This window comes from Oncorhynchus kisutch, linkage group LG10 (assembly GCF_002021735.2).
Source record: "Oncorhynchus kisutch isolate 150728-3 linkage group LG10, Okis_V2, whole genome shotgun sequence".
NCBI lineage: Eukaryota > Metazoa > Chordata > Actinopteri > Salmoniformes > Salmonidae > Oncorhynchus > Oncorhynchus kisutch.
In genome coordinates, this window is record NC_034183.2 from 27,219,765 (window position 1) to 27,235,830 (window position 16,066).

General features: G+C 45.4%; 1 protein-coding gene across 6 annotated transcripts in view; it reads left to right on the plus strand.

The window, feature by feature from the left end:
- LOC109897981 (ras-specific guanine nucleotide-releasing factor RalGPS2-like) overlaps positions 1-13,965 on the plus strand; it is a 163,092-nt gene extending 149,127 nt beyond the window's left edge. For 5 of the 6 annotated variants that reach the window (XM_031833420.1, XM_031833421.1, XM_031833418.1 and 2 more), the window contains 4 exons: positions 6,211-6,303; positions 8,284-8,389; positions 10,074-10,165; positions 10,237-13,965. In XM_031833420.1, coding sequence (XP_031689280.1) covers positions 6,211-6,303; positions 8,284-8,389; positions 10,074-10,165; positions 10,237-10,266 — 321 coding nt within the window. In that variant the 3' untranslated portion in view covers positions 10,267-13,965. The remainder of the gene's footprint in view (positions 1-6,210; positions 6,304-8,283; positions 8,390-10,073; positions 10,166-10,236) is intronic. The other variant, XR_004211185.1, reaches the window with a different exon arrangement.
- The last annotated feature ends 2,101 nt before the right edge of the window (positions 13,966-16,066 follow it).

Consider the following 16,066-nt stretch of genomic DNA (forward strand, 5'->3'; position numbering starts at 1 on the left):
TTCGTGAAAAAAGCACTATCGTTGCACTAATGTATACCTAACCATAAACATCAACGCCTTTCTTAAAATCAATACACAAGTATATATTTTTAAACCTGCCTATTTAGTTAATATTACTTGAATTTCTTTTAACTAGGGAAATTGTGTCACTTCTCTTGTGTTCTGTGCAAAAGAGTCAGGGTATATGCATCAGTTTGGGCTGCCTGGCTCGTTGCGAACTGTGATGACTTTCTTCCAAACAAAGACAGCCAACTTCGCCAAACGGGGGATGATTTAACAAAAGTAAATGTCAGTGTTCTGCCATCGCCAGCGAAGAGCCCAGATCTCATTCCCATTGAGCACATCTGGGACCTGTTGGATCGGAGGGTGAGGGCTAGGGCCATTCCCCCCAGAATTGTCCGGGAACTTGCAGGTGCCTTGGTGGAAGAGTAGGGTAACATCTCACAGAAAGAACTGTCAAATCTGGTGCAGTCCATGAGGAGGAGATGCACTGCAGTACTTAATGCAGCTGGTGGCCACACCAGATACTGACTGTTACCCCACACACTTTGTTCAGGGACACATTATTCCATTTGTTAGTCACATTTCTGTGGAACTTGTTCAGTTGTTGAATCTTGTTATGTTCATACAAATATTTACACATGTTAAGTTTGCTGAAAATAAACGCAGTCAACATTAAGAGGACGTTTTTTGCTGAGTTTAGAAATTAGAATTATTTTTGGGTGATTTGTCCTGATTCCAAACAGCTTGCCACTGTGGTTGAGATGTTATGCAGGAATTCTAGGGTAGGGTCATAATTCAGTTTGCAATAGAAGTCACCTTTAGATAGTTGTCGGCGACATTTATTCACAGTCACATTTGTTTTATATACAAATTCTTCCTCCTTTGTTAAATGTTTTTATGATAATCGAAGGATCTGACAAAGTCCTTAAGAGCCATTATTTCGTCACTACTCAGATTATCATAGGATTGTTTGTTTGTCTTTCAGTAGGACACCTACATCATTTTCAACAATCCTACAGAAGGTTTCTATGGACACATTGCGTTTGGGGGAGGTACAAATGAACTTTTTGCTCTGAATGTGGTTCTCTTCGAGTTCTCAGGTACCTCAGCTGGGTTAATCTCCTCCTTGACTCACTGTAGGACAGGTAAATCTATTGATTAGCGTGGTAGACCTATGTATACATCTCACTGAAGATGACATTTCAAGTGGAGTCATGTAAGGTTCACTTTTAACAAAGAACTCGAGCAATCTCAGATTACGGAAAAACTTGAATAGATCTGGATGTCAAAGTCATTAACGTATGCGGTGGGTACAAATGTTAACCCCTTATTGAGAGCACTGAGATGAGCTGATGTCAAGGTCTTGCTTGATAAGTTGAAGACATGTAGCTCCTGTTGGACTGGGGGCCCGTCCTGGGTCTCAATTGATAGGTATCACGGGATGGTAGTGGATTTCTTCTTACCCCGACGAATGCGCCGAACCCTCTTACGTGTTGGGGGTGTTGGCCTCGACGGTGTCCCTGCCCTCTGTTGTAGATATAAAAGCTCACTGTTGGTAGAGGAGATGGAGTTTGTGCTGTCTGTGGATAGTTGGAATGACAGAGGAACTCTGCGTCTGTCATCGGCTTGTCTCTTCTTGTGCTCAGGATCTCGCCTGAGGTATATTAGTCTGTTCTTTCCTTCCAAATCTGGTTTATACTTCTGGATTTTCCTAAATCCTAAATTCCTAAATTTCCTAAAGGTGACTCCTTCAGTTCAGTCGTAAACTTTTAATGAGATCATCCAGTTTGTTAGTCATTAAGATAATCTCGTAGAGCTTGTTGAGGTTCAGTCTCAGTAATATCCTTTTTAAGCTGTTCAATGATCAGAATCAGCAGATTAATTAAACAGCTCGACATCAAATCCAATCCAACAATTATGTAATGCACATCCAACAAGTAGCATGTAAAGTTATTGAAGAATGACGTTAATGACAGTATCGATTTAGGTTTTAAGTATCAAGGTAAGGTGATTATTTCGGTTAGAAGCATTTACATACATTATTTTTGGTTGTGTGCCCATTTTCAAGCCGTTACATAAGTAGATACAAATTGTTACGTAGTTGCACAGCATTTCTGAGATCTCTATACAAAAGCTGTCTGGCAGCTAGATCAAGGATTCTTATAAGGTTCAAGTTCAATGTCCAATTTAACTGATTCATGCTTTGGCAACACTGACTGTACAAAAAAAAACACATTTAAGACCTTAATATTGAGTTGCACCCCTTTTTGCCCTCAACAGCCTAAATTCGTTGGGCCTGGACTCTACAAGGTGTCAAACTTTCCACAGGGATGCTGGCCCATGTTGACTCCAATGCTTCCCTCAGTTGTCACGTTAGCTGGATGTCCTTTGGGTGGTGGACCATTCTTGATACACACAAGAAACTGTTGAGCTTTGCAGTTCTTGACACACTCAAACCGGTGCGCCTGGCACCTACTACCATACTACTACTACCGCCTGGCACCTACTACCATACTACTACTACCGCCTGGCACCTACTACCATACTACTACTACCGCCTGGCACCTACTACCATACTACTACTACCGCCTGGCACCTACTACCATACTACTACTACCGCCTGGCACCTACTACCATACTACTACTACCGCCTGGCACCTACTACCATACTACTACTACCGCCTGGCACCTACTACCATACTACTACTACCGCCTGGCACCTACTACCATACTACTACTACCGCCTGGCACCTACTACCATACTACTACTACTACCGCCTGGCACCTACTACCATACTACTACTACTGCCTGGCACCTACTACCATACTACTACTACTACCGCCTGGCACCTACTACCATACTACTACTACTACCGCCTGGCACCTACTACCATACTACTACTACCGCCTGGCACCTACTACCATACTACTACTACCGCCTGGCACCTACTACCATACTACTACTACTGCCTGGCACCTACTACCATACTACTACTACTACTACCGCCTGGCACCTACTACCATACTACTACTACTGCCTGGCACCTACTACCATACTACTACTACTGCCTGGCACCTACTACCATACTACTACTACTGCCTGGCACCTACTACCATACTACTACTACTACCGCCTGGCACCTACTACCATACTACTACTACTACCGCCTGGCACCTACTACCATACTACTACTACTACCGCCTGGCACCTACTACCATACTACTACTACCGCCTGGCACCTACTACCATACTACTACTACTACTACCGCCTGGCACCTACTACCATACTACTACTACTACTACTACTACTACTACTACCGCCTGGCACCTACTACCATACTACTACTACTACTACTACTACCGCCTGGCACCTACTACCATACTACTACTACCGCCTGGCACCTACTACCATACTACTACTACTACTACTACTACTACCGCCTGGCACCTACTACCATACTACTACTACTACTACCGCCTGGCACCTACTACCATACTACTACTACTACTACCGCCTGGCACCTACTACCATACTACTACTACCGCCTGGCACCTACTACCATACTACTACTACCGCCTGGCACCTACTACCATACTACTACTACTACTACTACTACCACCGCCTGGCACCTACTACCATACTACTACTACTACTACCACCGCCTGGCACCTACTACCATACTACTACTACTACCGCCTGGCACCTACTACCATACTACTACTACTTCCTGGCACCTACTGTTCTGTGCTCTTTCTCCAGATTTTTCTCTTCCCGCTCTCCTTTTTCTTCATTCATTCCCTGCTCTCTTTCATATCTGCCTGTCATCCTGACTATCTTAGTTCCGTCAAATGAGCTTCTCTTTGCTGTCTCTCTGGGATAAACTCATCTGGACATGGTTATATACCTGAGGCTGGTAGGGCTGACGTACGTAACGTTGACAGGGTGGCATTAGCATAAGGGTTACTGTAGGTGACATAACTGTCTGTCGCTTGCTCTCTGTCTGTCGCTTGCTCTCTGTCTGTCGCTTGCTCTCTCTCTGTCTGTCGCTTGCTCTCTCTCTGTCTGTCGCTTGCTCTCTCTCTGTCTGTCGCTTGCTCTCTCTCGTCTGTCGCTTGCTCTCTCTCTGTCTGTCGCTTGCTCTCTCTCTGTCTGTCGCTTGCTCTCTCTCTGTCTGTCTGCTCTCTCTCTGTCTGTCGCTTGCTCTCTCTCTGTCTGTCACTTGCTCTCTCTCTGTCTGTCACTTGCTCTCTCTCTGTCTGTCGCTTGCTCTCTCTCTGTCTGTCGCTTGCTCTCTCTCTGTCTGTCGCTTGCTCTCTCTCTGTCTCTGTCGCTTGCTCTCTCTCTGTCTCTGTCGCTTGCTCTCTCTCTGTCTCTGTCGCTTGCTCTCTCTCTGTCTGTCGCTTGCTCTCTCTCTGTCTCTGTCGCTTGCTCTCTCTCTGTCTCTGTCGCTTGCTCTCTCTCTGTCTCTGTCGCTTGCTCTCTCTCTGTCTCTGTCGCTTGCTCTCTCTCTGTCTGTCTGTCGCTTGCTCTCTCTCTGTCTGTCTGTCGCTTGCTCTCTCTCTGTCTGTCTGTCGCTTGCTCTCTCTCTGTCTGTCTGTCGCTTGCTCTCTCTCTGTCTGTCTGTCGCTTGCTCTCTCTCTGTCTGTCTGTCGCTTGCTCTCTCTCTGTCTCTGTCGCTTGCTCTCTCTCTGTCTCTGTCGCTTGCTCTCTCTCTGTCTCTGTCGCTTGCTCTCTCTCTGTCTCTGTCGCTTGCTCTCTCTCTGTCTCTGTCGCTTGCTCTCTCTCTGTCTCTGTCGCTTGCTCTCTGTCGCTTGCTCTCTGTCGCTTGCTCTCTGTCGCTTGCTCGCTTGCTCTCTGTCGCTTGCTCGCTGTCTGTCTGTCTGTCGCTTGCTCGCTGTCTGTCTGTCTGTCGCTTGCTCGCTGTCTGTCTGTCTGTCGCTTGCTCGCTGTCTGTCTGTCTGTCGCTTGCTCGCTGTCTGTCTCTCTGTCGCTTGCTCTCTGTCTGTCTCTGTCTCTCTGTCGCTTGCTCTGTCTCTGTCGCTTGCTCTCTCTCTGTCTCTGTCGCTTGCTCTCTCTCTGTCTCTGTCGCTTGCTCTCTCTCTGTCTCTGTCGCTTGCTCTCTCTCTGTCTCTGTCGCTTGCTCTCTCTCTGTCTCTGTCGCTTGCTCTCTCTCTGTCTCTGTCGCTTGCTCTCTCTCTGTCTGTCGCTTGCTCTCTCTCTGTCTGTCTGTCGCTTGCTCTCTCTCTGTCTGTCTGTCGCTTGCTCTCTCTCTGTCTGTCTGTCGCTTGCTCTCTCTCTGTCTGTCTGTCGCTTGCTCTCTCTCTGTCTGTCTGTCGCTTGCTCTCTCTCTGTCTGTCTGTCGCTTGCTCTCTCTCTGTCTGTCTGTCGCTTGCTCTCTCTCTGTCTCTGTCGCTTGCTCTCTCTCTGTCTCTGTCGCTTGCTCTCTCTCTGTCTCTGTCGCTTGCTCTCTCTCTGTCTCTGTCGCTTGCTCTCTCTCTGTCTCTGTCGCTTGCTCTCTCTGTCTCTGTTCTGTCGCTTGCTCTCTGTCGCTTGCTCTCTGTCGCTTGCTCTCTGTCGCTTGCTCGCTTGCTCTCTGTCGCTTGCTCGCTGTCTGTCTGTCTGTCGCTTGCTCGCTGTCTGTCTGTCTGTCGCTTGCTCGCTGTCTGTCTCTCTGTCGCTTGCTCTCTGTCTGTCTCTGTCTCTCTGTCGCTTGCTCTCTGTCTCTGTCGCTTGCTCTCTGTCTCTGTCGCTTGCTCTCTGTCTGTCTGTCGCTTGCTCTCTGTCTCTGTCGCTTGCTCTCTGTCTGTCTGTCGCTTGCTCTCTGTCTGTCGGTCTGTTTGTCTGTCGCTGTCTGTCTGTCTTGCTCTCCATATTTATTTATTTTTACTTGTTTCTCTTCTGAAACAAACCAGCGCAAACAGACTTAAAGCCACAGCCAAAATAATGCACAGATATTTAACCACTTTATACCGTTCTATGTAGTTGGCCTAAACGTTATGTCTGTTTCCAGTGATCGCCTACTGTTAGAAGCATATAACCAATGTGTCGTATGATTGTGTACTGTATTTTGCGCTCAGTGCTGCCCTGAAACTAGTTGTTGGGACAAGGTGCATCAATAAAGTTGTATCAATAAAGTTGTATTGAATTAGACTGGAGTAATTGACTACTGTGTGACCTCTAAACCCTGACCCCTGGGTGTTTGTAGGTGGCGTCTTGGACCAAGTTCTGGGTGGCTCTGTGTGGAACTCAGCTCTACTACTACCATGCCAAGTCCCTAAAGGCCACAGAGAGAAAGCACGTAAGTCTCTCACTCCTTCACACCCAACCTTCTCAACACTCTCACTACACATCTCCCTCTCACTACACATCTCCCTCTCACTGTACACATCTCCCTCTCAACATCATCCCTTTTCCCTCCCTAATTCCTTCTCTCGCCCTCCCTCATCATCCCTCCCTCATCATCCCTCCCTCTCGCCCTCCCTCATCATCCCTCCCTCTCGCCCTCCCTCATCATCCCTCCCTCTCGCCCTCCCTCATCATCCCTCCCTCTCGCCCTCCCCTCATCATCCCTCCCTCTCGCCCTCCCTCATCATCCCTCCCTCTCGCCCTCCCTCATCATCCCTCCCTCTCGCCCTCCCTCATCATCCCTCCCTCTCGCCCTCCCTCATCATCACTCCCTCTCGCCCTCCCTCATCATCCCTCCCTCTCGCCCTCCCTCATCATCTCGCCCTCCCTCATCATCTCGCAATCCCTCATCATCTCGCCCTCCCTCATCATCTCGCCCTCCCTCATCATCTCGCCCTCCCTCATCATCTCGCCCTCCATCATCTCGCCCTCCATCATCTCGCCCTCCATCATCTCGCCCTCCATCATCTCGCCCTCCATCATCTCGCCCTCCATCATCTCGCCCTCCATCATCTCGCCCTCCCTCATCTCGCTCTCCCTCATCTCGCCCTCCCTCATCTCGCTCTCCCTCATCTCGCCCTCCCTCATCTCGCTCTCCCTCATCTCGCCCTCCCTCATCTCGCCCTCCCTCATCTCGCCCTCCCTCATCTCGCCCTCCCTCATCTCGCCCTCCCTCATCTCGCCCTCCCTCATCGTCTCTACCATCTCTCTCCCGCTCCCCCGTCTCTCGCTCGCCCTCTCCGTCTCTCGCTCTCCCTCCCCCGTCTCTCGCTCCCCCCCCCCCATCTCTCGCTTCCCCCCTCGTCTCTCGCTCCCTCTGAGTTTCCAGACCTGGCTGTTGCTTCAACTGTTTTCAAACTCGCACAAATCTTGTATTTTTATATATACACTCCTCGGTGTTAATTTATACAATTGTCTCAAATCTCCAGCATTTTTTATTTGAGATCAAATTTTTCATATGAGGCGACAGTACAGAATGTAACCTTTTATTTGTGGGTGTTTTTGTGCATATGTAATTGACTGTATAGAAATTAAAGCGCTTTATGCATCTAGTCCTCCCCATTTGAAGAAGGTGTAAGCAATTCACTTTGAAGTGTGTTAAAGTAGTCAAACGTTTAATATTTGGTTCGTTATTCCTAGCACGCAGGAACCCCCCCCCCCAAAAAAAATGTTAACATCCCGTTATTGGTAATGGTGCATTTTCTGGGGCATATATCATCCTTAATGATTATCCTAATCATGTTAGCATCCACATTCATGTAGAAGTGTTCAGAAACACATTTTTATTTACAATAAAAATGACACAATACATTGTTCAAGATTCAGTTCCTATTAGGCAAAACATTATCCAAAACACAAGTTTGGAGAGTCACAAGCTTGATGTGGTCATTGCGTAGTAGAAATATGGGACAAAATACTAAACCTTTTGACTACTTTAATACACTACTTGAATTTGTCCAATTTACTTATGACTTGTTCAAATGAGGGGGACTATATATATGGAGTGCTTTCATTTCTAAACGTTAAAACGTATGTATGAAAATACCATCAAATAAAAGGTACATTTGCTTCATATGAACCATTTGATATCAAATGTCATTTTGCCTTCACTCCAAATACGGAGGGGCATGTGCCATTTTAGCAGACGCTTTTATCCAAAGCAACTTAGTCGTGTGTGTGTGTGTATATGTGTATACAATTTTTAGGTATGGTTGGCCCTGGGAATCAAACACATTATTATGACGTTGCAAGAGCCATGCTGTACCAACTGAGCTACAGTTGGTAGCTGTCTTAGATTTCAGAAAGTATGCTTGTATACAACGATATGAATCCAAAATCATTTCTAAATGTGGCCCTCTCCATCTCCCTTCAGTTCAAGTCGTCTAGCAGTAAGAGTGTGTGTGTTGTGGGGTTAATGGCCATCATGTCAGACGACCCTGAACATCCCGATGTCTTCCTGCTCACAGACTCGGAACACGGTGAGACTACCTGTCAATCAATCAATCACCCACAGCCAGGAGTGTTCAGCCAAACTACACTTATCTCATCTCCTCAGATGGTCTGTATGTTCCTAGTTTAAAACGCCAACACCCATATTGTACGCATATGCAATCACACACACACACACACAGTACTCAATTTTAACAAACACAATGGCAAATCTAAGTGCTGGTGGTAGCACTATAGATTCAGGGGGTGCCAAATATTTTTGCTATTTTCACAACCAGAATTATGGGCGCAATAGCTGGCGGTGGAGCGAGAAGGCTGAGTTTTGGTGAATAAACAAGTTGGTGTGGAGACTTGACTCCTCACTGGCCAAACAGAACGTGCTCCATAGCTAAATACACTCAGTGGCCAACTTATTAGGTACACACATCTAGTACCAGGTCGGACCCCCCTTTTGCCTCCAGGACAGCCTGAATTTTTCGAGGCATGGAAACGTTTCTCAATTGGTTGCTCAAGTAGGTATTTAATATTTTCCCTGTATCTTACAAATGTTCCATCCCGAGAATCACTTTTCTCCCCGAGTAACCCGGTATTTCCCGCCAAAACCGGAAGTGTCATTCTAAACCATATAAATATGTTTGGATTTGATTAGAACTTTGATCGGCATAAAAATTCAAGCCGGATGGTACCTGAGCCTGATCAACCATATATTAAATACATTTTATGATCCCAAATTAAAATTATAGGCGAGCAAATGTGATTTAATTTTGACGTTTTCCACATTTTGTTACGTTACAACCTTATTCTAAAATGGATTAAATGTTTTTTTCCCCTCATCAATCTACACACAATACCCCATAATGACAAAGCAAAAACAGGTTTTAGAAATGTATGAAAATACAAAATGTAAATATCACATTTACATACAGTACCAGTCAAAAGTTTGGACACACCTACTCATTCAAGGGTTTTTCTTAATTTTTACAAAACTATGAAATGGCACATATGGAATCATGTCGTAATCAAAAAAGTGTGCCAAGAGTGTGTAAAGCTGTTATCAAGGCAAAGGGTGGCTACTTTGAAGAATCTCAAATATAAAATATATTGATTTGCTTAACACTTTTTTGGTTACTACATGATTCCACGTATTATTTCATAGTTTTGATAGGTCTTCACTATTATTCTATGTAGAAAATAGTAAAAAATAAAGAGCAACCCTTGAATGAGTAGGTGTCCAAACTTTTGACTGGTACTATAAATAAAAAAAGGGGAATGTCTGACTTCTACTGCTTGTAATATTTGAATAAAACTTTGCTGATAAGGCTCCTGTGTGCATCTCTGTGTGAGCCTCCTCTGGCAAATCAATGCCGTAACTAATTACGCTGCCACTAAGACCAGCTTTTGGTCGGTATTAAATATCCCTACACACAGATGGACACACACACACAGGTTCCTGTCTGTCTGACCCAGCAGTAACCCTGTCTGCTTTGTGGACTGCTTGCCTGTCATATCTGACATCTCTGTATTATCTCTCTCTACACACACACACACACTGTCTCTGTTCTCATATGTTCTGCATTGCGGCAGCTTCCTGCTGTACACAGATGGGGATGGGAGAGTCAAGTAGTGTAACTGTACACGACTGGACTTACTGGGCTGAATCCCAGTTTTCTGCTACAGGGACATCTTGTGATGGTGTGTCTCTGTGTTTCCTAGGTAACACCTATAAATACCAGGCAGGGAACAAAATGAATGCCCTTCTGTGGTTCAAACACCTCAGTGCTGCCTGCCAGAGCAACAGACAACAGGTAACACACACACACTCACACACACATACCCACACCAACCTGCTCTCATGCCTTTTTCTCTCTCTCTCCAGGTCCCAGCCAATCTGATGTCCTTTGAATGAGTGCTGCTGTAGAGGACGGAGCGGTAGAGCTAAAATAGAGGAAGAGGTCTAGTGACTCAGCACCAGGAGCTTTCACTGCCATGACCCCAAAACTATAACCCCAGACCCACTGGAGCCCCACCTGCCACCACTGCCTTAACCTAAGGAGCTGTGTGTGTGTGTGTGTTGAAGCAGTGGTTATTATGGTGGCATAGACTACTGAATGAAGACCTAAACCACTTCTCTCTCGTTCTCTCGCTCTGTTGTTTTTGCCTGTGGAACTATGGGATTTCTCTCCTCTCCTCTTTCTTGGATGCTTCTTAAGGAAGGATGGGTGGACATGATTTATCCTTGTTTTCCCTCACTCCCTCTCTTCTTGACATACTGTGCTCTGGTGGAAGATGGACTCTGCCCTTTCTAGGGCTGGACTCACACACACAATACTGGACTAACCCAATGGAATGAGATTTCAAACACACTCCTTTATCACACTTTGGTTCACAAACTCCCTCACACACAAGACTCCAATGGTCTCTTCACACTTGAGTTGGGCTCACAAAACGGACACTTTTTACACACATTCACTCCCCCCTTCTGAGAGTGTGTGTGTGTGTGTGTGTGACTGGCCTGTGTGATTGCAGCATTGTGAACATTAAGGGCTTTGATTCTCAAATCTATTCCAGCAGAAACCACTCCCACACACACACACACGTGTCCTGAATGTATCCTACTGTTTTATATTCCAGAGCCTCTCCTCACCGTGGGGGGGGGGGGGGGGGGGGCACACTATATATATGGTAAGTCTCATCACGGGAATGATAAACCCAGACTCTAAGCTTTCCTCTATTCCACCTTTATGGACCCAGTTATATCGCTCTTATGAACAGGCTTTATATGTTGTTCTCTCTGGACCACTGTCTGCTCTGTCCACATGTTAAAGCTTGAGATTCACCAAAACACACACAATAACACTAAAGACTTGAAAGCTGTGAAAACGTGAACGATGGAATGTTAACCCCAGAAAAATAACTCCTCCCACTTCCTTTTTTTGTTATTGCTTGAACATAAGAGAGAGCTACAGGTTCTGACCTGATCTGCTTTACACATCTGAGTGTTTTATACACACACACACACACACACACACACACACACAGCTATCGGGAGCCATTCAGAATCCATTTGAATTATTTTGTTGGTTAGTGTTTTCTGTTACCTTCGTGTTGTTGTGTTGGATGTATCAGCAGTATTATCCTATAGATGACTTGCACATGTCTAGCTTATTTGAATTGTCTGTTACATTTCATTTCTGGCCTCTTCCCTTTATTTTGAACATGTTGTACCTTTACTTGTTTTCAATTTTATTTGTGTAGTGTTTTTGTTTTCTCACCTATGAGTTTGTCACATAGGGTTACGGTACAGATCTACTGCTCTATTGCCTAGTTCCATGTCATCCTCTTGACCCATCGCCTGGTCACTACTCATGGCATCTTCAATTAAAGCTATAGATGGGTGTAAGCAAGTTGTTGATGACTCCACCTAACCTTCCAATTGGCTGAGAGAAGCTTCCTCCATATTGCTTACACCTATCCAGTCCTTTCAGATCTGTGAACAGTTAAGGAGTACGAGCTAGCCCCTCCCTCTAACAATTTGAAGTAGACCCAGCCAGAGTGTGTATGGTTTGGGACATTGGTTTGGGACTCAACCCTGAGTGTGTGCCAATATACCAAACACACATTTTTATTCCGATTTGTGAGAAAGTGGTAGTTAGAACACGTTGTTGGGAAAGGAGAAATGATGGTGTGGTCACGTTCTCATACTACTCTCAGAAAGGACTTACCACTAGTAAAGCGTTATCTTGCATCCTCTCCTGACTGTTTCCGTCTCAACCTGACAGTCAGGTTAGGTCCTGACTTGTAACAATGTTTTACTTCTCCCGTCTGTCCATATATTTTGCATGTCTATTGTTTACATAGAGGTCCAGCAAGTTAGCATCACATTCCTTACACCTCAAACTGACACTATGTACTCTAGCAGCAAGAGACTCCAACTCCCATGGGCCAGTGCGGCAACAGTTGTCTTATGTCCTGTAGAGGCTAAGCTAATGGGAGAAGGTAGAACTTATCCATAACCATTGATACAAGGTCATATATTTATTCACCCCTAATGGTTAAGGTTAAGATTGGGGTTGGTGTAATCTGATCCGGGATCTGTTGTTTAGGGCAACTTCTACATATTCCATTTCAGGCTCATTTCCGATGTGCTCTGCTCCTCAGCTCCCAGCAGTTATACCACACACAGCTACAGCTCCATTAACAGCAAGACTCCAGCAGGGCTATGTCATACACAGACTAGAGGATGAGGAAGCCAGAGAAAGAATGAGAGGGGTAGCGTTAGTGATACAAACAGGCAAGAGAGGAGGGTAGTACAACAGTATGAGTGTGTAAAAATGATTTTTGTTTACCTGTTAGAAAGCATTAGACGGACAGAGCCTCGTGGCTGCCATTTCTTCACTGTTGAGCAGTGGGTAAATCTGTATAGCATATTCTGTGTGGAGTGCGATTGAACAAGGAAGGATATAGTAGAAATAGAGGGGTGAATGGAACTCTGATGCAACAGGAGCTGTACAGAGAAGCCGGCAAACTGACGCTCCCCACAGAAGACCAGCAGAGGAGAAAGTAGTCTTTCTCTCTGTTCTCCTTTTTTCCCTCTCACAGACCTCTCCTTCACATCTCTCTCCCTTGGACATAGAGGGCTTCAATGCAGGCTGAAGAGAGCGGCAGATTAAATGGCAGACAGGAATGCTCCCGTGTAGTGTCACAGTGCTGACGTGAGGGATGTGGATGCCTATAGGGAAAGGGTTAGGAGTGAGTTTTTACAATCTGTTATGGTGGGCTTTTTGTTTGATATTTCTCAATGTCAAAATTGTTTGTTTTTGAGGTTTCCACAGTTTATTTCCATGTACAAATACACAACAAGCTGTGTATTATTTACTGTCAAGGGTAAAGTTTTTTGGGATTTGTCTGCAGTGTTCATTTTTTTTTTTCTCCTGAGAAATTCTTTAACAGTTCAGCTGAGATGACTGGGTGGTGTGTGGTTAACATGAGAGGGAGGTGTAGTGGTGTTTTTGTGTGCTGTAGGGATGGAGAATTTGCCCGCAGCTCAAGGGTCAACTTAATTCCCTTTTAAATCCATACTTTAACCATTAGGGGAAAATGTCAAACTGACCTGATCAGTTTCTAGAAGATACATCTATGTGCTCTATATGGCTCAGTTTGAGAGTGATGTTTATGATGTGTTGACGACATCACTTAGCTTTGTCCATGTCCCATGACCTGTGGGGTGTGTCCATGTGCTATCCCTCTACCTCCTGTACTCCGACCCCTAGTGAGGACCCACCCATGTTACGTGACCCGGGTTTGAACTATGACCTCTGAATTGAGTGACGTGACCTGAGTCTCAGCCAGATAACCAATAAACACACTGCCCTTTTTATACTCTGCCCCTCGGTTCACTTTAATTTATATAAACATGGTTTCAGCTAAATGTGGTGTATGTGTGCCGGACCAGGAGTGTCTACTTACCACAACCTGTTAAATGTCCTGGACAGGGCATGTGGTTAGGAAAAATGTGTATGTGTGTGCTTAAACTAGTGTTAATACACTTTAGGTATGGATTGATGTGTAATCTTTCCTACTGAAATAAAAACCTACTTGAATTGTTGAACTTGTGTAATGGTTTTTCAATTGACTGTCTCCTTCAAATAAACCCAACAATTTAACTCATTGAACTCCCATTCTCTGACTTACCTTGTAAACCGAGTTAGTCACTTCATGCTTTTTAGAGGGAAATGAGTGGCGACAGTGTTTCTATTCAATCCTGGGCAATCTTTATGTTGTGTAGGACACTGGAAATCCCAGACAGAGGCTGCATCTCAGTCAACACGGATCTGAAAACACAAGACTAGTGAAAGCAATATGGCAAACTGGGGAAATGGTTTTCACCTGTCCAGTTCTTCTTTCACTTAGACTATTGGGATGCAGCTTTTGCCTGGAGAGGCTAATGTAGACTATTGACAAGAAGCAGAGGAGGGCATTTTAGATTGGCATGCAGCTGTGAATTCCACAGTGTTGACCTACTGAGAGCAGATGTGTGCAGCTGGACTGGGAGGGGGCTGCTTGGGTGTGTTGGTGCTCAGCAGGAACTGTGACCCTAGAAGCCTCCTTACACTTGGTCAGAGCGGGCTATGAAGAAATGCTTTGTGCCGTATGCTGGCATTGATTGGGCCATCGATGTCTTTGCTGTATTCCATGTGTGTTTGGGGAAAAGCAGTGGTTAAGTAATCCTAGCGGAACTTAACTAGCTGTAGTGATGGTGACTCTATACACAAACCCACACCAGGAGACCTCTGTTTGGGATGCAGTTTTATACACACACAAGATCCATATGCTGTAATAGTTAACCCACCACACACAGCATTTACTGTAAATCTAGGATGGGGCCGGAGACGAAGGCAGTTAAACAATAAGTTAAACAACGCAAATAAACTATTTTGTAGATAATGTTGCCGCTACCTTCTCTTATGACCGAAAAAAAACGTAGACTTCAGGACTGCGATTACTCACCACAGACTAGCAGAATCCTTTTCCTTTCACGACTGATGAGCCCGACGCGAAGGATATACTGCTTTCTCGGGAACAGGCCCAGATCCCCACAATTTGCGTGAAGAGGCAGAGATTAAGGGGCCAAAGGGCAGGCTGCCTTCTGAGAATTTGCAAGCGAAATAATAAACCCCCACTTCCCTCCATTCTGCCAGCAAACGTGCAATATTTGGACAATAAAATTGATGAGCTACGCGGAATATTAAACTACTAACGGGATATTAAAAACTAACATCTTAGGCTTCACGGAGTCGTGGCTGAACGACGAAACTATCAACAAACAGCTGGCTGGTTGCACGCTATACCAGCAGGATAGAACAGCTAAGGAAGTTTCAAGGTTTTGCTCGCCTGAGGTAGAGTATCTCATGATAAACTGTAGACCACACTATCTACCTAGAGAGTTTCTGTACTTTTCGTAGCTGTTTACATACCACCAGTTAGGCTGGCACCAAGAAAGCATTGAATGGGCTGTAATTCCGCCATAAGCAAACAAGAAAACACTCACCCAGAGGTGGCGCTCCCAGTAGCCGGGGACTTTAATGCAGGGAAACTTAAATCAGTTTTTACCAAATTTCTATCAGCATGTTAAATGTGCAACAAGAGGAAAAAGAACTCTGGACGACCTATACTCCACAGACTCATACAAAGCTCACCCTCCATTTGGCAAATCTGACCATTATTATATCATCCGATTCCTGCTACAAGCTAAAATGAAAGCAGGAAGCACCAGGACCTAGCTCAATAAAAAAGTGGTCAGATGAAGCAGATGCTAAGCTACAGGACTGTTTTACTAGCACAGACTGGAATATGTTCCGGGATTCCTCCGATGGCATTGAGGGGTACACCACATCAGTCATTGTCTTCATCAACAAGTGCATCGATGACGTCGTCTCCACAGTGACCATACATACATACCCCAACCAGAAGCCATGGATTACAGGCAGCATCCACACTGAGCTAAAGGATAGAACTGCCGCTTTCAAGGAGTGGGACTCTAACCCGGAAGCTTATAAGAAATCCCGCTATGCCCTCCGACGAACCATCAAACAGGCAAAGCATCAATACAGGACTAAGATCGAATCGTACTATGCCGGCTCTGACGTCGAATGTGGCAGGGCTTGCAAACCATTAGACTACGAAGGGAAGCACTGCCCAGTGACACG